Below are 24,357 nucleotides of genomic sequence, written 5' to 3' on the forward strand. Positions count from 1 at the left end.
TCAAGATTCACTCAATTTTCGGACAGTGATATGATGACCAAGCCTCTGGACTTTTGGAAGACCGTATTGTTCTCAGATGAATCAAGATTCACTCAATTTTCGGACAGTGATATGATGACCAAGCCTCTGGACTTTTGGAAGACCGTATTGTTCTCAGATGAATCAAGATTCACTCAATTTTCGGACAGTGATATGATGACCAAGCCTCTGGACTTTTGGAAGACCGTATTGTTCTCAGATGAATCAAGATTCACTCAATTTTCAGACAGTAGAAGGATATGGGTCTGAAGAATGCCTCACCAAGAGTTTTGACTTAACAGATTGCAGCCAACTGTGAAGCATGGTGGTTTCAGCGTGATGGTTTGGGGAGCTGTTTGGGTTGGTGGGAGATCGAGCTTAGTGAAGTGCGTTGACAACATAAATTTTGCGAAATACGTCGAAATATTGGAGGAAGGACTCTTGCCACTTTATTCCTCGGGTTTCGTGGACAAGAAGATGGAGCACCGTGTCACACTGCTAGAAACACCCAAATATGGCAGGAAGAAAATGGTATCCAGAAGTTGCCCTGGACGAGCCAATCTCCTGACATGAACCCCAATCGAAAACCTCTGGGCCATACTCAACTGGCAATTCAAGAAACAACCAAAAAAACCAACTTCGAAGAGCGATCTACTTTAAGTTTTGAAGCAAAAGTGAGCAAAAATCCCACAATCTAAAATTGGCGAGATGATTCTCACGATGCCCCAAAGGATTAACGAACTCCACGAAGTGAAAGGAAGATCTACTAGATATTAATGAAATTATAAATATATCAATTCATGTGAATATGACTGAAAATTTTCATTTTTTCTGAAAAGGTGGTGTCTATTTACTTGTGACCACACTGTGTATAATATGAAACAGACACAACACTTAAATCAGAGTCTGACAAATGCATTGGACAGAGAAAGGTCATAATCTTACTTCTAGAGATGAGAAAGATCTATACCAAATCAAAATAGTATTTCAGGCTGAGAATATCAAGCATTATATACTTATCTGGTTAGGATCAAATCTCCCAAAGTGTATTTATCATCCTATACCCAGTTACTTCCATTAACAAAAAATAAGGGAGAAAATCTTCAGGTGTTTCTAAACCTTTACACAACAGATGTAAAACATAATCAATTAGCACAAACCTAAAGGAATTCTCCAGCGACATTAAAAGGCAGATCCACAAATAGCAAAACAAAATGAACTTTAACAATGTATGATTAGCTGGCTATCAGAAACATAGCAATGCATATAACAATGAAAAATTATATTTTGAAAATTTTGGTAAACAAGAAATCTTTACCTTCCCAAATTAAAGGAGCAAGAAAAAACTTATGTTTTACATACCATACCTCTTTTTTTTGCTACTTCCAGTAGCATTTTGTAAAATAACATTTTTTTCATGCCTTCACTTACTTTTCCAAAATGGTTTAGCACAATATATATATATATATATATATATTTCTTCAAATGCTAAAATTTCATACAATAAATGCTTTCATAATTGCAGAATAAAATAACTTTGCACTGAAACGTTCTGTAATGTATTAACATTCAAAGAAAACATCAATTATAGGTGCATTTGTAAATTAAAGTTTTAATGTCAAAAGAATACTTGAATATCTGTTATATTCATATGACTGGCTATAGATTTATCCCCACCCTGTTAAAATCACAAGGAATACACAACCCTTTCCATCATTAAATATCTATGTTTGCAATCTGATGCATGTATTATAAAATTTAGTTAATATTTTTAAATACAGATTACATTACTAAAACTGGTGTAAAAAAGCCATTGCAAGTATAAGAGTTTAGCATAGCTTAAACTTATTTTACATAAAACCATAAATCAAAACTTGCATTTTAATTAGAATCAATATGAGAATCTGCTAAAGGAAAATGAAGCCAGGAAACCTTTTTCAACAAAATCATGATCCCAAACTAGAACCATTCAAATTAAGAAATATAAACACACTGTATTATGGCTACATGTTTGATTTGTTAATAATTCTGACAGAAGATTCTAAGCTCTAGCTGAAAGCATGACTCCTCAAATTACATCATTACTGAATATGAATCCTCCTTACTGTGTTCTTAGTACAGCTAAACAAGAAGAATCTTAAGTACTATCAAAATTTTACATCATAACAGTCTAGAAAATAATGGCATGGTCATGTGTTTTATTGGGTGAAAGGCCTCATCCAGTACTGGATAAGGCAGATGGAGTGTGGTTGACATAATATTTCATATTATTCTCTGCTTTCACTCACAAGTTCTTAAGTCACAAAAATATTAACTCGCAAAACACAGTAGCTTTTAATATTATCACATACAATAAATATTTAAGAAATTTTAAATACTACTACATAACACTATTCTTTCCACTGTCCATGAAAATATGATAAAGCACTTAGATTTGGTGGACTTTATCTATTATATGGACTATTTTACCAGTACCAGATGCTTCATTTTTAAGATTCTGATGTCTGCACCAAGAGGTTCAGTTTTATTCTTGTCCTTAGGCTAAAGTTGTCCAGTATCTGTTCTGTTAACAATTTATATAAGAAGTCACAGTAAGAGGTAATATTTTTATTTTCTGGATGTAATGTTATTGGTAAATAAATAGAAATAAACCATCCATAAAATTTTAGAGCATATCTGGCCTATGTAAGCCTTGTTTTGATAAACATTGATTATAGTTTCCTAAAAGAGCTTCACATTTTGACAATCAAGTAAACCATTTATTATCTCATAAATTTCAAATATAATTACAAAGAAACAATTGTACTCTTATAAAATTCCTGGCACTATAAATAGAAGTTGTTAATTTCTTTTACAGTAACTGTAATAGGAAACTACAGTATTTTATACTTGGTAACTTCTACAGATAAGCAATAAGCTCTTTTAGAACTGTATCCCTTCAATCAGTCATGATGAAAAACATCTGTACATTTGAATTTTATGATCAGCATCCCACACAGGTGTTTCTCTTTTGAGTTCCTATCTTCATCTCAAATTTAGGGACAAAATTTTTTTCTTGTTTTTTAGGTTCTATAACTTTATATCACCATCTAGAATCCAAAATATCAGAACTGGCAACATACCATACATTCACTTTATCACTGGATAGCTTCATTTTGTCACAACTATCATCAAAGGCAATCATTGATATCTACAAATAATAATGTGTTTAAAAACAAAAGCTACAAGTTTGACAATATTTCTTCCACAGACTGTTATCACTGAACTCAAAGACCATTTTAACTTCTAGGTCCAAAGTTTCCTTCACACAAAGGTACTAAGTAACAAATTATGGAGAAACTTCTCATAACAACAGTAAAAAGTACCAGCAGTAACAGTACTTTGTGATCTGTTATACCTTCACATTTCTAATACAGGGTGGTATCACACAGTTTACAAATACTACCCAAACTTAAACTATGGGCTGTAGGGAGGTACTGTATCAAAAGATAGTTATCCTTCTTAAGTTTTAATCCATTTCACAAGTGATTTCATATTAATATACTTAATCTGAGTGTCCATAAGCTTAGATTTGTCACTTTTGTGGTGTTCTCAAATTCCTTATTTCCCTCAGAATAAATGGGTAGCAATTGCAAAAAAAAAGATCCACTATAAACTGTATCAGACAGCAGAAGCTTGACTATCTCTTACTTTAGACTGAGCCTGTTGCTAAGAGCAAAGACCAACACAAAGTTGTAGAAAATCACTCTTTATTGGTAAACAGACATAATTCATTACAACCATATATACCTTTATAAGAATTACAGGTGTAATACAAGTTAAAATTTAAACTTCTACTAAATAATAAATTATATTTAATGTTTTTCAAAGTTAAAATTTAGTCTAAATGAAAGTTTAAGCCATTTTCTTTATATATTTATTATGTTGTTGAATATATAAGAAAACAGTTAAAAAAACACTAATGCTTATATCTCTAACTATGATTAATTACTGAAAAAATTCTTAAATACTGAAAACAAAGGCCAATCAGCTCAGTGTGCATTGCACACAGCACTCAAAATTACTTTTGCTTTCTAGAACTAGAACAGGTGATCTCATTAGGACATCACCTGGCTCTTGAATAGCAAGGACAGCTATCTAATTTGATACTTTACAAGTATAATAATTTTTGTGTTTCACTTGTATGATGAGAAATCTCAATTATGGGAAAATGCAAGTTAGTTTATGAGCTATATCTACAAAATCTTGTTATGATGAATAATTTCTACTGTATTTAATAAGCTGATAGCAGTAAACATTATTCATAACTTTTTTCGAATATTTATATTTGAAAAATTTATATCAATTTTTCTGAAAACTTTAAACATCAATGTTTGATTAATGATGCAGACAACTAAATCTAAATATTTGTGCTTCGTTTTCAGTGAAATAACTTTTGCTAGAATGAACTCAGATGAAAAAATATGTAAAGTTGTGTACAGAAAACCTTGATAATTCAGTATAAGAATGTCATCTATATATCTGCAAGCATGACTCATGTGGAAAGCTTTACTCTAGTCTTTATTAGTAAGGTATGTATTGTATGAAAACTCTAGTTTAAATAAATACATATCTACAACTTGTAGGCTAGTCACCTTCCACTGGTATTCCTTGTATCTGTTGGAAGACATGTTATCACAAATGCAGAATTGTATCATCAAGTAAAATATACAAAGCCTGCAAGAATTTATTTATTGTAAAACAGTGGTACTTTCTGTGAATGACACTGGCAAAAAAAGCTGGGTGTTTACTGATGCATAACAGTAATTTATCCAACTTATTAAATGACTTTGAAATTGCTGATGAAAGACTTTTTTAATGTTAACAATAAGAAGACTAGTGTAAAGGTTAATGAAATGAAATGTTTCTATTGCTATAGTTTCAAATTCTAACTCTTCCAACATGGGGTCGGTTGATTTGACCAAATCATGCGACCTTTTGTACTCATCTAAAGTTAACATAAATTTAATACTTACAACTCTCTATATATTAGCTATATCTTCACCAAATTTGGCAGTCTTTCAGTTAATATTACAAGTCTTTCACATACAAAAAGTCATATTTCTTAGTGAAGTACTTTTACTAAAATAAAATAAATTGAATATATTGAGTAATTGTTTTGAACAGTCCGTGTGCAAAGTAATTTTCATGTTAAAATTAAAAATACTTTTCGTCATCTCAAAAATCTCAAATTTCCTTTGTGTAATCCCTAAAACCTCCTAAATACATTTCAAACGTTTTTTTCACTAAATCCTTATAGTTTATGTTATTTTCTCTACCCTAATATCAAAACTGGATTAGTCAATTCGACCGACCTCGTAACCACAAAACAAAACAAAAATCAAAATAAACCTAAATTAACCTTCTTTTCTTTCTAGTATGACTTCAGATTGTAACCTGAAACTACATTTGTTTGTCCTAAGTAGCTCCAATTCATAACATTATACATGTATTTATAATTAAATTTTATTGGTTTATTGCCCTTTGAACCATGTCGAACTGCTACCCGTGCCATTATAAGTTGCAAATCATTCGGGGAACATGTAGCTCACATTACGCTATCAAATTACATTACCCACGAGCTGCTCGTGTGCATGCTTTGTGAACAATTCTAATTATATCATTATTATTACTTATTTTACCTATTCTAGTCTTAAATAACTTAAAAAGATCCGTACTTTTAATTTCAGTTACTTTTATAATAATAAATAAAGAATAGAAATGAAAAACAAGAAATAAAGTACTTACGCAATCTTATTTTTTTCTTGCCTTCGATTATCGAGTAGAGTTAAGCCTAAATTTTTTTAGTGATTATAGTAAAGCACTTAACAATTTTTATTTACTTAAATAATACACCAAAGAATATAGATTAATAACATGCAAAAAGTAGACAAATTCACTTACTTCTAAAAATTTTCCTGGCTTTCTAACTATGAGACAAAAGCAGTTAGAAATTCATCCAAGCTAGTTGTTAACTTTCCCATGGGAAAGAAGTTGCTACTCAGAGTGATATTGACAGTTATTTGTTCAAAAGCCAATGTTATACAATACACCATTTGATAGATGAAAACCTTGACTTTCTATTGGTTATAAATAATATATAATGAAATGTAAGAGAGAACTATCAAGGATATGACAAGTGGGTGTGGCAGGAGGGGTTTGATTTTCTCTTTGATAGCTCTGTAACAAAACAAAATTAAAGGCCTTAAAAATTATTGTCTGTTTGAGCAATAATGATTTTATAGAAAGCATTTTACGTTTAATTTCGTACATTTTCGAGAGGTGAAGGATAAAATAGGGATGATGACATGCTAAGAAAAAATTTGTCATGTGTGTTACACTAGTGGAAATTCAGGATTTTTTATATATTTACTTTTAGAATTAAGAACTTAAAACTTGTATACTATTAAAATATGGATTATTAGCTAAGATTTTATGCTATTTTAATTGGTATAACATAAACAAAAAGTTGTTTAATAAAATTTTGAATGTAAGACACTAAAACTTTGTGTCATGCGCAGTAAAGGGTACCCGTGTTGATAGGGTTAAGTTATAATTTTCCTATATTGAAAATGTATTTGCAATAGATAATTAACTCCCCTCACATAAATAACTATGCTTGTTCACTGCTGCCCTCTATATGTACAAAATTTCTTCACATGCCACAAGCCTTGAAGCTCCCTCCTATCTTTGAATCGGCTGATTCAAATGCAAATCATCATGCAACAACCCTCCACCAATAAGAGTGTGACACATTCTCTTGATAAATATGACTTCCTCAATTCAATTCTACCAAACAATTACTTTAAGGTTTGGCAGAAAATGAAAGCACCAGTTTTTAGCAGAAAGGAAGGGTGGGAAGAGGTAAATACCTATCGCAAATACATTTTCAGTAGAGGAAAATTAAAACTCCCAATACGGCTCATTACCTCCTCTCACATAAATAGCTAGAATCCCACATTAGAAAGGTGGAGGGACCTGTACAAGGGAAAGAAAGAAGTATCCGAAAGACACTACAAAGAATACATCCTCGAAGTAGAAGATCATACATGGGAAACTGCACCAAGTGTACTCTTGACCCACTGTAGAAAGATGTCGCATATATGGGCAGAAAGACGGAGGAGCACATCCAAGTGGGAGAGAACTATGGCAGGATATGGATTCAAACCATACGATATGGATTAAACTTAATCCTGGAAAACATAAAAATGGTGTAGAATAGCTAGGGTATGGTGGACTGTCTACAGCAAGTCAACTACATTCCAAAACCCATAATGTTGGGAACCGACATCCACGTGTGTGTAGGATGCAGATCATATCATCAGTAAGTCAACTACAATCCAAAACCTGACCACCAGATACCAACATCCACGTGGGGGTAGGAAAGAGGATCATGCTAGCGGCAAGTCAACTTCAATCCAAAACCAAGCCATCTGGTGGGGGTAGGAAAAAGGATCATACCATATTCTCCTCAAGTTCATGAGACCGGAGGGAATCTCATACCCCTGACCCATGAATGGAACACATAATAACAATGGGAGAAATTGATTGATCAATCTGGGAACACAACATCCAGCATCAAAAAGATCTCAGTGGAATGTAAACCATCTCACTCAAATATAAAATGACAGGAACCACACAAAGTGCAGTAACATCCTCAGAATAATAAGAACATCGAAGGATAGAGGAAAGGGAAGAACTGTAGTAATCTGCAAGTACCTCCATCCTAACCTACAACATAAATGGAGTAGGAAGAGTATAAAACAGTGAGGGAATAGAGACATCTATAATACATGTGTGAGGACTTATGTTGATTAGTTCAGCTCTAAATTCAAAACCCAGCCACTGGGAATCAACATCTATGTGGGGGTAGGATGAGGGATCCCAATCAAATGGGGGAAATGGTAATTTTGATGGCTCACTTCATTATTACATAGTGGAGGATATATTGTCATCTACATCAGCAGAACACCACTGCCCTACTTTCAACTGTATGGTTTTATAACCATTTATGTATATTTATATTATTTATTTCATTAACACATACAGGAGAATGCCTCCACAGTCCACCACTGCAGTGGCTTGGAACTAGAAAGTATTAAAGACTCTCTAACTCCACTAGAAGAAAAGAGAAGAATAAGTGAGGTGGAGAGTCTGGAGGAATAACAATGCCTGAAAAAGTGCAATGGATAACAAGAAATCCTATTTTGAAAAGCATACCATATCAATTTATTCAATACAAGACATGGCAGGGATAAGCAGCTATCCCATTCTGCTTTACTCATGTAGTCCATGGGTGAGTATAGTCTGGGATGATGAACCAGAGACCAAAAACAAGAAGTAACTAACTGGGAAGTGATAAAAGATTCAAAAACTTCATGTGGAGGAGTGCCCCACAGGAAGCAGAGCCACCAAAAATTAAGAGGATTGAGAGGTCACTGTTAGGGAAAAAGTGTTAGGACTGTAAAGTCAATTAGCACTGAGAACAAAGCATCTGGACAACCCAACAGGAGATGTATGTCAAGTGTGTGGGTTCAAAAAACGAAATCCAATGTTTATCACAAAGGGAACAAGAATGAGTGTCCCCTTGGTAAGTGATATAAGCCACCACTGTCAAGAAATTGAAATGAAACTGAAGTCGTCAAATCCAGACAAGAGGAAGAGAGTGAACTAAAGCACCCAGGTGTGAAGGGGATTAGATCTTTTTTCCATAGAAAATTGTCTGAAACCTCCTACTGATTGGACCACACTCCACACCTTTGGAGATGAGCATCAGGGAAGAAACATAATCCTGAAGAGGGTAAGACTGACGATTGTTTAACATAAACTCATAACAACACATATAGATGAAGAGGGAAAGTTGAAAATTAGGAGGAAAATCCAAAGTAAAGGCTGGGGTAACAGAAAACTACCCAAGCTAACCGTGGAAGGAGTAGATAAATATGTTAAGAGTACCCAATTTGGTAGGAGCTAACCAAAGTTAGACATCCAATGAATGGTGCAGGTAAAATTCCCCAAAATGTGGAAGGTGGGTAAAATGCAGACTGCCACACAAAACACATATGGAACCAAAACAAGTCCAAAGGTCAAGGCCAAGACTGGTACCAAATCACGTAGTGAAAAAAATGGAAGATAAGAACGTAGAACATGGGCATTCTCAGAAACAGCCTACCCAAATGTGATTGGAGACTACATATTAATATGGGGAGGACCCAAGAAGTAATTTAAGTGGGACTGATTGATTCAGAACCCCAATCAGCATCAAGTATACATGACAAATGAAGAAAACCCATATGTAAGACTGATAAAGGATGGGGATGTGCCAGAAATAATAAAATGAATACAGATGATAATATCTCAGAATGAACCAAAAGAGCAACTGAAAAATATGGAACATAGCAACGCAGATACCCCATGTGACTAAATGTACAGGAGTAGCCCCAAAAACTGGATCGGTCGAGAAAAAGAAATGACCATAAGTCTCTATTAGCAGTGGTTGGTAAAGAAACAGCAATGGCCAACCCAAGAAGATCCCAAAAGCAAAGAAGCCATTTGTGGGGGGAAAGAACTGAAGATGCAAACACCCCAATATGGAGGGAAGGAGGAGGAGATATCCAATGAAAATCCCTAAATAAGTGGAACACCTATGAAAAGAGGTGGAAGGTAAACATTAACTATAGGAGAGTCGATAGGCATAAAATCATGAAGAAAATCTGCCTGATGGTAAGCTGAGGCAAAAATAGAATTAAAGCCTGTATAGGGTGAGGCATGCAAATACCCACTCTCAAAAGAGAGACAAAAAAGATCATCATGAAACAATGTCATGAGAGGGGGAACATACTGTGAAATGTGTCTAAGAAAAAAACAATTGAGATAGGCCTAGCAGATTCAGCAGTAAAGGCCTGGAAGGCAATCCATGAGAAGGTGCAGGAAAACTGGCAAAATGTAGGTCATCTGAAAATGGGTTCAGCCATTATAGAAGGAAAGCAATCAATATTGGGAGCAAGTAGGATGGACCCCAGTCCCCAAGGGCCCTCACAAATAAAATTAACAGTAAGAAGTACAAACTAAAATGAAAGACAAATATGAAATAGTCGATATAGTGAAAATGTTAAGAAACTGTATAGTGAATTAAACAAGTATGTGATGCTATGTGTTGAAGAAAAGATATTTAACCTAATTATGTTATGGAACCCAGATAACTACAGATAATAATATACAAGAAAATTATTCAAAAACTATAATGGTATAACATCTTATCTTCCCAAAGTTGGCAGACTGTATTTTAAAATGTATGGGGGACACAAACCCAAGACAAGGCCCAATGAAGGTCAGTTCATTGGATGATCAATCTCCCGACAAATTAAAGCCATTAAATTCCCGAAGTGGTAATGTAAAATTCATAATTAAAAATGAATAACCAAACACCACTGTGTTTGCAGCAGGAAATAAAAAGTTGTTGTAATGAAGCAATAAGTTCCGTAACCGGGTAGAAGTATAAAATAATTCCACTTCAGAATAACTCAAGTTACAAATATCATTATTGTATAATAAATAGTAAAGATATTGAGAGAAACTGATACAAAGATACAAAAAAAACAAAAAACACTTGAAGAGAACATAAACTAAACGTTAAAACACAAGTACAGACAAACGAGAAGTGATAGTTTGGTAGAATTGAATAGAGGGAGTCACATGCGATAACAGTGTGTCACACTCCTAGTGGTGGAGGGGTGTCACATGTTGATTTGCATGTGAGATGCATTTGAATGAGTCAATTCAAAGATGGGTGGGAGCTTCAATGCTGTATGTGTTTTTTGCATACAGAGGGCAGCATTGAACAAGAATACCTATTTATGTGAGTGGTGGTAATGTTCCGTATCGGAATTCTCTTTTTACATTCAATGGAATTGTTGATGATTATGAGCAGATTAATATCAGCTGCCTCACTGACAACAGTGCAATATTTCTTTTAATTTTTATTAAGGTATTTCAGATCATTACCTACCATAATTAATAAACCCTTGGTCATGGCAATTTTAATTGTAGCAATAAATTTGTATTTATATAGTGTTCTATGTAATTTGGTAATTTAAAATAATCTAGGTATAACACTGTTTGATGTACCTGAATGTACACGAGTCTGATAAAACTTAAATGTGTTAATGATACTTTTTATATCACTTTTAACATGTTCATAAACCATGTTACTTGAAGGTTTTTAATACATTCAATTTAAACCCAAATTATTTACACAAAATTATAATATAAAACTTTTTACAAATGAATACAAAGTTGTTAGCTGCTTTATCTGTGGGAGTGATGACTTATCTCCATGTTCATTCTTGCTAATAGTGAATTTCTTTAAGTATGTTATGTGTTTATTGATTACGTCTGTAACTTTATTTATTCAGTTTCTTCACAGAATCACATTCAAATACTCTTTTTTTTACTCTTTTTATGTAAACCTTTACTGAGTGATGTAGCCATTACTTTTTCAGTTCAATTCCAATTAATTTTTGAACATTCCCAAAATTTTGGATCTCTATTCATAAATTTATCTTACTCACAATATAAACATTACTAGGGAACACATGGTCAATGGGAAAATAAATTCAAAGAAATGAATTACATTTGTATTTATAAGATAAAATGTTGTGTAACTCTCCAAAAAGAAATTACTGAAAAATTATTATTTTATATAACTATTGCACTTACTATCATGAAATTAAAAGAAAAACTCATCAAACAGTGAAGAATTGTTCTATCTTTGAGTTGCCAGGTTTTACCAAAATAACCAAACTGTTCATTTTTGTATTGACATCTTTCAAATCCTTCCTACACAGATATGTCAATGGGGTACATACATCCACAGTAGTAATTGTTCCTTCAATGGCTACTGAAACAGGGACTGTTTTGTTAATTCAGCCAAATTTGTAAGATGAAAATGACTTATTTACTATAAACAGCCTATCTCTAAACAACAATTTGTTAAGGACTTTCAGGTTTCATTTGCAGTAAAACAATCCTCTGTGACCTAGTTTTAGGAAGAAAAACAAAGCCCTAATGCTCAATGGGAATCTAGCTTTTGTTTACAACATCTATTAGTATTACATCTTCCTTTGTATTCCACAAAATTAGTGATAAATAGACTGATATAGACACAACAATGTTTATGCACAAAATATGCATACTGACAAGCTAAATACTCCAGAATTAATCTGTTTGTGATTTTGCTGGTGTTAATGATTATTTTTTGCCATCCACATCTTAGAAGCATCAATGAATCAAATGAAATTCACCGACTTTTCCCACATTTTGTCTGTAAAATATATACAATTTTCAGTTTCTATAACCCATGGGAGCCATGAACTCTGATTAATGGTTAAAAGCACATCAGTTTTCATTACTTAATTTACAATATAATTTGCAAATTAAAAAGAAACAAGTAAAAATAATTGTAAGACACGTATAAACCATACTAACCTTGATCAACATGTGTTTCTCACTGGGGAGCATGTACATTTTGGATTCATACATGTGAACACATATATTAACTACATCAGCAAGAAGTTCTTCATAGCCTGGAATCTTTTCCAGGTTCTCTTTCAACATGTCACGAATCTTATTCTGTGTGGCCAAAAACATGGAGAGGTTTTGAGACTCCTGCAAGGCCTGAGAGTCTGCCATTACCTTTAAAAACTGAGCAGCTCTAAAAATACAAGGATAAAAAGGGTGGTCTTTGCAAAATTTCACTCCTTTAAAATAGTCATCAGGTTATTTTCAAAGTTACATTGATTTAGTTTTTCTTTCTTCATTTCTTGTTCAGCAAGATTTGAAAAAAATTAGTTCCATCATTCTAAAAATTCAAAATTTCAAGGAATCAATATGAATTAAAACTATTTAATGCTTAGGTCCACATAAATAATAAAGTTAATGTTTTAATAGTTGACATAAGTAAGGTTTTAACTTTCTTTTTATGTTTAAAAATAATCTGCTACGAAAAACATAAAATCAAATAAAATTTACATTTCAATTGCACAAAATGTGTAAGAATCATAATTAATTTTCCATTAAATAAAGTACATAGCCATTGATTTCAAATATAACTACAAAAAATAACTTATATTGGCACAATGTGTTTTTTAATAAACTCTGAAACAAAATATTTGTAGTATACTGACTAATCTCATGAATATTTCAATATTGAAATGTCCTTGTTCTCCTCTGGTGAGTGTGAAATATCTTCTTTTGCATATACATAATTTATTACTACAAGTTTCATCACTTGACACACACTGAAGGTTTTTCATTACTAAGCCTATGTATAACAAAAATCCCAAAGCCAGACATTTACAAAGAATATTATTCTGCAATATCAAATCTGAGAAAGAAAAATAAATAGCTCCCCAATAAATAACATACAAACTTACTTTAAATTTTTTTCATAGTTACACAAAGATAAACTTTCTTGGCATAGTGTTCTTTTTTAATTGTGTGAAGCTCCATACTAATGTGGTAATTTTAACTTTCATAACATATATGTTTTCTCACCTCAGATTTGAACCTGACAACTGTAACATGCCAAGTGAGTGCTCTACCAGAACTGGCTAACACAGTACCTTTTAACAACCAACTCAAACTACTACATCCTTCCATTATCATAAATAAGGCCTTATATCAGGTTCATGTGATTGCCTATGACAGATGTGTTTTTTTAGATAATTTCAATTCTATTTGTTGTTATTAATTCCTTGGCTGAGATGTGAGCCTAAGACTTGTCACAAGTCAGACAAGTGCTTACCAACTAAGCTAAAAGCTAGTAAGTCAAACTACTACCTTTGAAAACAAAGAGCACACAGATAAGCCTGAATATAAAAACTAAAAGTCAAGATCATAACTAGAATCAATCAAAATACACTTTACTAAGTTACCTTTCATAACAAAAAACGATTCTATCTATTTACTTATACTGAAGTATATGTTTTCTAAATTTTGTTCCACATGTTCTACACATAGTTAGTTGGCATCCTTTTACATAGGACGTAAAAAAATAATAAACCTCTAATAATCCTGTAGCTTAAATAAAAGATAAATGGAATAAAAGTTGTTCTCAGGGGCTTATACTTGCTTGCTTAACCCTGTCTTTGTTTAACTCTCAAATGCCCAGGAGAGTCCATTCAATGCTCCTGTTTTAATGTGTTTGTTTTTTTTTGTCTTTCACAAATAAAACAACCATTGGATGAAATTTTTTGAAATTTGGGATGAATCTCATAGAAATTATGTAGCTTTTACAAGATATCTTATTTCATTATATGATATTTGTATCACCTAGTAGCTTCATAAAGTTGAAAATATTACATTGTGAAACTTTTTGAAGTAGCAACTAAAAATGTTTATCTTTCTTGTAGATTTCAATTACTGATTTTAAGTCTTCCAGTGTTTTTGTAAAGCTTTCCATTCAACTTTTTATTCTTTAAATCTACATATTTTATCTTTGTTTTGATTCAAACACCTCAACATACAGTTTAACTATATTTACAATCACTGGCATACAATACAAATAACTTTTTACAATTATTTGTATACTTATGTTTTTAGTTGTTAATAAGATTGTTTCATTTAATATAAGTTATTATAAGTTTTAACCCCATTAACTCTTTCACTACAGTCTGGGTAGATTCCACCCATCTTTATCTAACAAAGTAACCATAAAGCAGTTATAATGCAACTTGTTAAAATGCATGCACATCTTCACAAAATTTTGCGGGTTATAAGTACACATTACAACCTTCATACATAAAATATCAGCTTTTTTAATTAATAACTTACTCGTGCATTTTTTCTTTTCAAATGTTGACTATCCAAAATGCAAAAACATTTTGATTTTAAGATTAAAAATACTTTTATGCATCAGAAAATTGTCAAATTTCATGTACAAAATCTCTATAATCTCCTAATAACCTCCAGATAATTATCAAATATTTTTTGAGAAAAAAAATGTATATTTTATCTGTTATTTTCTCTATCTTATCTCTGTATGGGTTTGGTCAATTTGACCGATCTTGTAACCACCATAAAAAATTAGAAAATAGATCTAAATCATGCTTTTTTTTTATTCTAGGATGACTACAAGTTATAATATGAAACCAGAAGCATTTATTCTAATTGGCTTAAATCTTGTAACATTACACAATTATACATCTTGTTTTTATTTTACTGACCTTTCAACCACGTCTCACTAACATTACAGAAGTTGCAATCATGCAATATATGTGCAGCTCATGTTACTGTATCCAATAGTATAAAACTGGCCTTTACAAAGTGCAACTGTCTTAGCTATGTTCCAGTTGACCAGTATTTTGTAGAATACAAAGATATTTTGGTTATAATACATCACAAATGTATATATATATATATATATTATTACTATTTACAAATAAATTCTTAAATTTCAGCTATTTTTCTTAAAACGTAGAACAGTAAATAAAGAAATATAGAAAACAATGATCTCTTCTACTTACGAAGTTTGTATTCGTTTGCCATAATTTTCTAAGCCTTGTTGAATTTCGTAAGTGTAGGATGTAAAACGAAATAATTTTTTTAGGTTTTATATATGCATTTTGAAATAAAAAATCATAAATTACTATATCAATACCATAGAATTCAACTGTAATTTATGAGGCTTAGTAATTAAGCTGTATTTGGGTCTAAAAATATTATTTACCTCTTCTCCTCGAGTCTACAACCAAAAAGACAGTTTTACAATTAAACACTCTGCAAAGGCTAAAAACCATGTGGAGGAAATTCTGAGCTTTCCACTGGTTTTAAACACACGAGATAGAGCGAATTAGGTGTAAAGAGACAAGTATTTCCAAAAATGGGTGAGGTGGACATAGCCACTTTGTTTGGTTCACTAAATATAAAATATCTCAGAAAATAGAAAAAGTAGGAGGTTTTTATTTTATATTCTAACTTGTCAATATCGGTAATTTGAGTTTCATTTTGTAAAAAACTATAAACTTTGTAATTTGATATCACAAACATCTAATTTGAACCAAAGCTGCATTCAACGTACCACATATATAAAATTCAAGATTTAGGAAACTTTGTTTTAATATTTACTTTTAAATTAAGAATTAAACTAATGTATAATACTAAGACTTGAATTATAATCTATAATTTACCAAACGTATTGACATACATTCATAAAATAGTAGTTCAATAGAAATTTGAATGTAAGTCTACAAAGATGATGACTTTCTAACCCCTACCCATAGGAAAACCTGTAGCAATATGGTTAATATGTTAATGCTCACTTAGACTAAGATAATACTTATTTGAATGGTGGAAACTTGCAATTTGAGATTTAAAAATTTTAATGGTAGAAACTTGCAATTTCAGATTTTGAAATACTGCACTCTACCAGGTTCAAAGGTTTGTAATACAGAACAAAGAAGCCAGCCAGTTTGATAAAAACCTCAGCACTCATTTACTTGATAAAATATTTGTTCACTTGAATTTGTTTGTTTTACCCTTGTTGTCTGTTTTATTGTGAATACCTGTAACTTTATGTATCACAGAACTAAAGAGATGGTACCAGACAAAACTGAGACAGCCAATTATTTCAACTGAATTAAAATGAATGGGATATAACAATAAACAGCAAATATAAGTTACCAAAAATAAATCAAAAGTGAAAGTAAGACAGAAATGAACTGGACTTGTGTTTAATATAAAAACTGAAATAAATCCAAATATAAATTTACACCATGCAGACTGCCAAACACAGGACAAAAAAACAAAAGCAAAATAACAAAATAGTTTAAAATATATCCATTAAAAGACCCAAGCTGTTTCTCAAAGTTCCCACAGTTAGGTCAATCACATACAAAACTATAAAAATTTGGTTGTCTCTCCACCCCAACAACAGTTATAAAACAGCCTCACACTAAGGTGAAATTTGCTATATACTATACAGCACTTAATAGCTTAGACAACCTGACTTAGCACCTGTTACTGAGGATAAATACGTAGGATCAAGTTTAGTTTTATGATGTGTAAAACATTTTCAAAATTTTCTTTCTAAATTGAAAGAAAAACGAAATGGTTTAATATGGATAGCAGACTTGCCATAATGGTAACCCCAAAAGACAGTACTTATCATAAATGCTGTATATGAACTTACCTTCTATATGTTGCATAATCATTTTTAACACTGGATTTCATGTTTTTAAGCTCATCTAAAACAGCAAACATGTTGATGAATTTCCCTAAAGTCAAAAGATATGCTTCTGATACAAAGTCTCTTCTCTTTTCTTGATGGCATAGTCGTTTCACTTCAGCACAAAACCTTTCCGTAGCTTCCCTCTAAAATATTTAATCTCATATTAATCTTTTTAATATTCCTTTTGTACATAATTGGCAAGTAAGTAAAATGCACATTCATTGCAACTGTAGTATTCTAACCTAACCATTAATATAAAGCCTTATTTTTAACACTGTCAATTACTCATAATACTTTTGTAATATGCTCTATCATTAATGTGCTCTATCTTTTAAATTATTTAATGAAAATAATGCAAACAAGTCCATGTAACAATACAGATTAGTTTATTTCTTCCTTAACATTTGCTACATGTTACTATTACTTGTTCACAGTTCTAGCCAAGTTCACAAATGAAGTTTTTCCCTTTCAACATACATTTACTCACTAATGGCACTACAACTAACGTACAAATAAAATTTCACAGCTAATCAATTGAGTAACAATGATCTGAATACTTTACTAACTTCGTAATCACTGAACAAACCAAAAACTAACTCAATGCTTCCACAATTTTCATATTTATAATGTATTCTTGTTTCAAGATATCTTACAATCTTTGGATCATTAAAAATCATAAACATTCCATATATTCTAGAATTACTTTTATATACTTTTTATATCTAGTGTCAGCAGATTTCTCTAGCAAACAAGTATTGAAATAAAGCTTACAAAAATACATTATATAATTAAGTTAGGTTGCATAAGTTTTTAGTATGTTATTAATTAAACATTTTATAACAAATTCATTCAACATTACACAATTTCACCTTAAGAAGAAGGAAGGTCTAGCTTTTGGAAGTACTTGGGTTATAGAGTTTCTTATTTTTGTCTCTTATAAAATATTATATGTACATTTTTGAAATTACATTTACTTAGAATATGAAATATTACTATTTTTCTATCTAGCTCAAGGGCTATCAAAACTTTTATTGTTGTTTTTAAACTTACAATGCTACATAACTTTCAATATCACATTTTATTTATATTCATAACTCATGAAGTTACAGAAAAAGCAAAAGATGAAGAAAAACAATACTACTACCACTGTTACTAAGTCAAACTACCATTACTGTGTTACTGATTTTTATTATTTTAATAAATGTTTGGTAAAAAAATTAAAAGCAACTAATGTACGAATAGAGTTTGGCTTTAATGGACTACTCCTGTCTGTTTTTTGGAGTGGGACAACATTTCAGCTTCTTTACTGAAGCATTCTTCAGTTGAAATTACTGTTGTTAACAGTGTGGTGTCTTTTTGTTAGTTAGTGCAATCAATATAGAAGCCAATGTATCACTACAGTCTAGAAGCAGGTAGAAGATATCTATTAAAATGAAAACTCCTATGTCTTCACAAGCTAAAATACCCTTGATACAACTTATTTACAAGTTTGGCAGCAACATGTATTTAATGTATTACATTCACTTAGCAAAAAGTTAACTAAGAGATAAACTGTCATGCATAAAATATTACTTCTACAAATTTTTCTTTATTAAAACTAAAAAAAAAAAATTAAAGACAATCAATAAACCCATCTTATAAACAGAAATATAATACTTGGAATATCATTTCTATCTTATTATCTGATCTTTTTTTTTTATTATCCCAACTTTGAGCTATTACAATAATTTTATATAAAAAATATTGTTTCAAAGATATACTTTCAAAACTGTATCTATGGATAAACAATCATCAAAACTGTAAAACAAAAATGCCTTAGTAAAATATTAACATTAAATTTGTTAAATAAAAAATATATTTCCATTAATACTTACCTCATCTCATACTACATTTATTATACGACTACTAGGGTTTCCTTCCATCTAAGCACTAGCCTGAACTTTTCTTGCTTGCCCCAGTCTTTTATTCCCCACTTAATTGCCCTTGACGATATCTGCCACATGACACTCTCCACCTACATCATTGCACCCTCTATCTTGGTACTGTATATAAGCACCTAATTCAGATAATGTTATCACTTTTTGGAGACTGACCCAGTCCGCAGTCACTAACCCCAGCACTCAGTGGAGAGGAAGGGCAGGAGAGTGTGACAGAAGGTAAGTATTAATGGAAATACATTTTTGATTTAAATTCCAAAACATACTTACCTCTTTTCACACTACAGCTAGAAACCCACATTGATAAGGTGGAGGGGCCGGTGAGAGCATAATCCATACATAAAGTGTCTACATAGATCATGGGTACACCAACAGAGGTTTAGCACCCTACTGGGGGAAACATACTACATCCAGAACAGGTATGCTCTTCACCCGGAAACTAAATTGTGCCATTCAGGTGGAACTTGATGTGATCCATCATCACAATAGGCCAGGCCCCAACCAGATAGATGAGGTTCTACTGCTCGGAGTTAGAATTATAGAGCCATGGGTCCTAAATCCCTTGTTGATTGCTAGGGCACTTGGATCACAATATATATATATATATATATTTGAGAGAGGATCACAACCTGTAGCTTTAGAGTGATGCATTCTGAGCCACCAGAATTACAGCAAGAAGGTAAGCAACACTAAAGTGAACAAACACTCGAAAATGTCCAAAAGGCAACACTCCAAATTCAGAATCACAAAATCCTGTATGCCATACTCAACCTGAGGAAACAGAATTCATCCAGTCTGGAATCATCAACACTTATCCTCTCTCCTCAACCTTGTGGGCAAAATAAATTCCACTCCCTAGAATTATAGGGAGGACATGGAACAAACTATGTGGAATCAAGGACCCAGGATGAGAACACTCTTCATTCAGAATTATGAGAAGACAATAGACCCTCTTCCATGAACAATGTATTGAACCGATACTGATCAAAAAGAAGGGCCATGCAAAACCCAACTTGACAGCAGAGCATCAAATATGAACTGCTATTACAAGTAGGCTCCCATGTAATCTGATGCCTCTCACATCAACATCTGGGAAAAAACGTGCAGAGACCCGGGAAGGAGGGCCCCAACTTTGTCCTCTTCTCGAAGAGTGGAGGAAAGTCACTCAAACAATCTGGAGGAATATTCTCTGTCCACCACCCCAGCAACTAGAAACCAGGCAAAGTAAGGGCTCTCTAGCTCCACTAATATGAAATGAGGGGGGTAATGCACTTTGGAGGGTCTCAAGGAACAATATTCTGGAAATAATGCAATAGATGAACAAAGTTCCCTAAATTTTTAAAAGCAAACCAACCCTGATTTATTCAATCCAATAATTGGCAGGGATGGGCAGGATCCCCTTCTGCTTTACTCATGATAGTTCACAAGTGGCAATCCACCTAGTCTGCCTCTAAGTGGTCTTATGAAACACCTCATTTCTACAGAGCCTGTTGTAACCTAGATAAAATAAATTGTGCTAATGGTTGCTAGTGCAGAATTGGTTTGACAAAAGCACACCTGCCTGGGCAGCTCCAGCCACAGAATGGTATCCAATGATAAACAGGTGTGGGACCCTAGAAGATAAAGAATAGATAATATTATTAATGGAGATACTCACACCTCCTTATCTAGCAGATGAAGTTAAGATAGTTACTGGGAGTAGTCGAAAACCCTCAGAGGAAGATACTGCTAGATCATGCAAATAATGTGATATAAAAGTATTGGAGAAGGTCCACATACCAGCCTGTGCAATGTACTCCAGCAGGTAAATCAACTGGGCCACTAAGGATATAGAAATGTGATGAATCTGAAAAGATGTGACTCACAGAAGACTCCTCACCTCCAAAGAGAGCCCAGAATAAGCAATATGGATCAATTTCCATACCCACCTTGATAAAGTAACTGGAGAGAGGTCCCAGGAAACTGTAGGATTTCAATGAATAAAACATTGTTGTCTAGCACCTCTAAAGGCGTTGATGCGGGCAACATAACATTTCAAGATTCTCACTGGGCATAACAAATGATCGAGATCCAATCCATCATAGAAGTGAAAAATAGTGGTCAGATGAATCAGTTAAAAGGATTTATCCCCTTCCCTGGCTGCCAGTTTCTTAGGGAAGAAGCACCTGTTAGAGTATAGGAGAACCTAGGTAGAATGATAAAGCATCCTGTGCACAATCAGTGCAAACAACTCTGACTGGTGAGGTCCATAGGCCAGCAGCAACAAAATTTAAACCTTAAGGAAAAGATGATACAATAGTACATGAGGCTAAGGTTTCAAATGGATGTTGAGAAAGATCATGTAATACCACCTTAATATACCAGTTAGGTAACTGAAATGGTCGTTTGGGACAAAGGATCCGAAATGACTAGACAGGCTGGAGAGAACTGGGAACTCAAATAATTTTCGTCTCAAGTATCAAAAGGTAGTAAAATTGGCGAGGTCAAAAAACGAGATATGATTGACACTTTTAGTCAAAGTGGGTTGAACCTCCTCTCAATACACAATTGTAGATATGTATGCCATTTCTATTGATAAATGTACACTGTGGGACTATGTAAATACTGAGAAAGATAGATAGCAACCTTAAATGTTAAACTCCGACACCATGCAAAGGACCACATAACCTCCATGCATAAAGCTTGAGCTTCAGGATGGCTGGTTGTACGATGTCAGATCTTGGCTGTCTCAGAGATGGCCAAAGAGGAAGTGGAAGAGGTGGGTATCCCTGAAAATACCACAAAAGTGAAACAATGGTTTAGCTGCCAATCAAGTGCTACCAACAGCTATTACCTTGGGTTATGCACCAATCAGTGTAAAGGTGCAATTCCATCCCATCGTGACTAAAAGCACCTATTGTCTATGCTCAAAAGGTGAGGTACTGGAGACAAAAATGCCAGTTGTTGGGTGTTCCAATGAGTGGCCAACACATCAATCATCAGTGTACCGAACTGAGAGCAAATCCAACAGAAAACCTTGTGATGCAGCATCCATTCTGTTGGGCAAATCCATTTGGGTCAAGACAATTGATCTGCCATCAAATTCATCACCCCCAGAACATGGCAAGCTAGTGGGGTGATATGATAGGAGTGGTCCCAAGTAAGAAGATCCAAGGTTAAAAAAAAAGAGACCTGGAGCAAGTGCCCCCCTTGATGAGAAATGTAAGACATCACCGTGGAATTGTTGAAGTGAAGCATGATGATTTTCCCCTTAATATGTCCAGACCATGAGACATTGCCCTTTTAACAACAAGAAGTTCTAAAACATTGTGTAGGAAAACCTTGTTGTTCATCCATAGGCCATGAAATTCCTGACCATTGAGATATGCACCCTATTCCGGAAGCAATGCATCCATGGATCGCTGGATGAGATGGTGGCAGAGGAATGCCTATCATAGTATTGTTCTGATCTAACCACCACTCAAGATCGAATATGATGATCCTGTCCGTATAAGGAAACTGAGGAATTCAGTGAATCACTATTTGTGGTCTATTGGTCACATTAAGAACACTAAAAGGTTCTCTTGTGCACTCATCCCAAAGGAATGAAGGATTCGTGTGATGCCCATATCTCCAAAAGAGAAAGAATTAAGATATGTGATAAAAAAAGATATCCAGACTGACAATACATTGTATTGGAGTAAGGAAAGATTTCTCAGCTCTGATAATGAAGCCTGTCTTGATTGCTTCTGAAAGTAGAATCTGGGTGTGACATTCTGCCAACTCATGAGATGGTGCCAGCAGTAACCAGTCATCCATGAAAGAGTATGTACATAGGCCTAGGGAAAGGAGATGACAAGAAAAACTCATACGATTCAGCAGAACACATATGGTGCTTATGTTAGTCCAAGGGCAGAGCCCTGAATTGTAGCTCCTGACTCTCGTACACAGAATGTAGTGCCAGACCACCGCCACTATAGAAACGTGCGGATAGGAGTCAGCAACATCAAACTTGAAAATTCACAATCCTAGTAAAAAAAAATGTCAATGCAGAGTGAGGAATGACTCCATTGTGAACCTTGGAGGATCAAGGAATTAATATAGACGTGAAAGATTAATGACTGGATGCCAATCTCCTGTTTTCTTGGGCTCAACAAACAGATGGGAATAAAATCTTAGAAGAACTGGCACAACTCTCTCCAATGCCCCCTAGACCAACAAAGCTCTGACAGTCCTAAAACGAAATTCCAAAATCCAAATATCTATGGGAAGCAGAAACACTACAGGTTGGGTGGACAATGGTGGTGAAGATGTGAACTGAATCACTAAATCTGACTCGAGGACCTGTAGTGCACATGGATTCCTGGTTAAGGTTTTCCACATGTACAGAAATTCTCGGAGCAGAGTCCCCATACACCCCAAAGACAATAGTCACCGTCACCACTGATGGCATTCTGACCAAGTGGAGAATCTGTTCTGGGTACAAATGAACCAAGGGGCTGAACTATGATGCCCTGTAGGAGCTGAAGAAAATTGAGATGCCACTGACAACAGGAATGAATGCAGAAGCTGAGAATCAAGCCAATGTGCATGCTAACAATGGTCCCAACCAGTGTTCCCTCTAAGCTGCATGGCCATACAACAACCATTCCAGCCCCACATACCCTCAGTGATAATGAGGAGTCTTAACAGATTTACAGCCTTAATGACCCTGGCAGTCATTAGGCCTAAAGCCCAAATAACCAACTGGTAGCACTGAAAAGCAGCCTAATGATCCAATAGGGCCAATGGTCTAAAATTACCCCCCCAAAAGAAAACACAAAAAAACTGGTAGCACATATCTCCACATTGTCTTCATACTGATGGCCACCTGAGAAGCTAACAGAATAAAGGAAGGCACACAAAAAAGCAAATCTAAACTCTCTCCAGAATGTCCAAGATTGCCCTCAAATGCAGCCTCAGAGCCCCCTGGAGAAACACCACACGAATGATTATACATCTCCATCTCACTATGAATAAGGTGCCAGAAATAATAATCTGGGAATTCATGCTGTATATCAGCTTGCCTAAACAATTTTTTTTTTTTTTTTGATAATTTGGAATTGTTACATTTTTACACTTTCTTTTAGTGTAAAAATTGAACAATTCCAAATTATC

General features: G+C 33.6%; 1 protein-coding gene across 1 annotated transcript in view; it reads right to left on the bottom strand.

The window, feature by feature from the left end:
• LOC106459720 (cytoplasmic FMR1-interacting protein-like) overlaps nt 1-17,427 on the bottom strand; it is a 252,512-nt gene extending 235,085 nt beyond the window's left edge. The window contains exons 1-2 of the mRNA XM_022386248.1: nt 17,246-17,427; nt 12,544-12,769 (exon numbers count right to left, since the gene is read on the bottom strand). Coding sequence (XP_022241956.1) covers nt 12,544-12,769; nt 17,246-17,316 — 297 coding nt within the window. The 5' untranslated portion in view covers nt 17,317-17,427. The remainder of the gene's footprint in view (nt 1-12,543; nt 12,770-17,245) is intronic.
• Between the last annotated feature and the right edge of the window lie 6,930 nt (nt 17,428-24,357).

The sequence above is a fragment of the Limulus polyphemus genome, unplaced genomic scaffold (genome assembly GCF_000517525.1).
Source record: "Limulus polyphemus unplaced genomic scaffold, Limulus_polyphemus-2.1.2 Scaffold652, whole genome shotgun sequence".
NCBI classification, from domain to species: domain Eukaryota; kingdom Metazoa; phylum Arthropoda; class Merostomata; order Xiphosura; family Limulidae; genus Limulus; species Limulus polyphemus.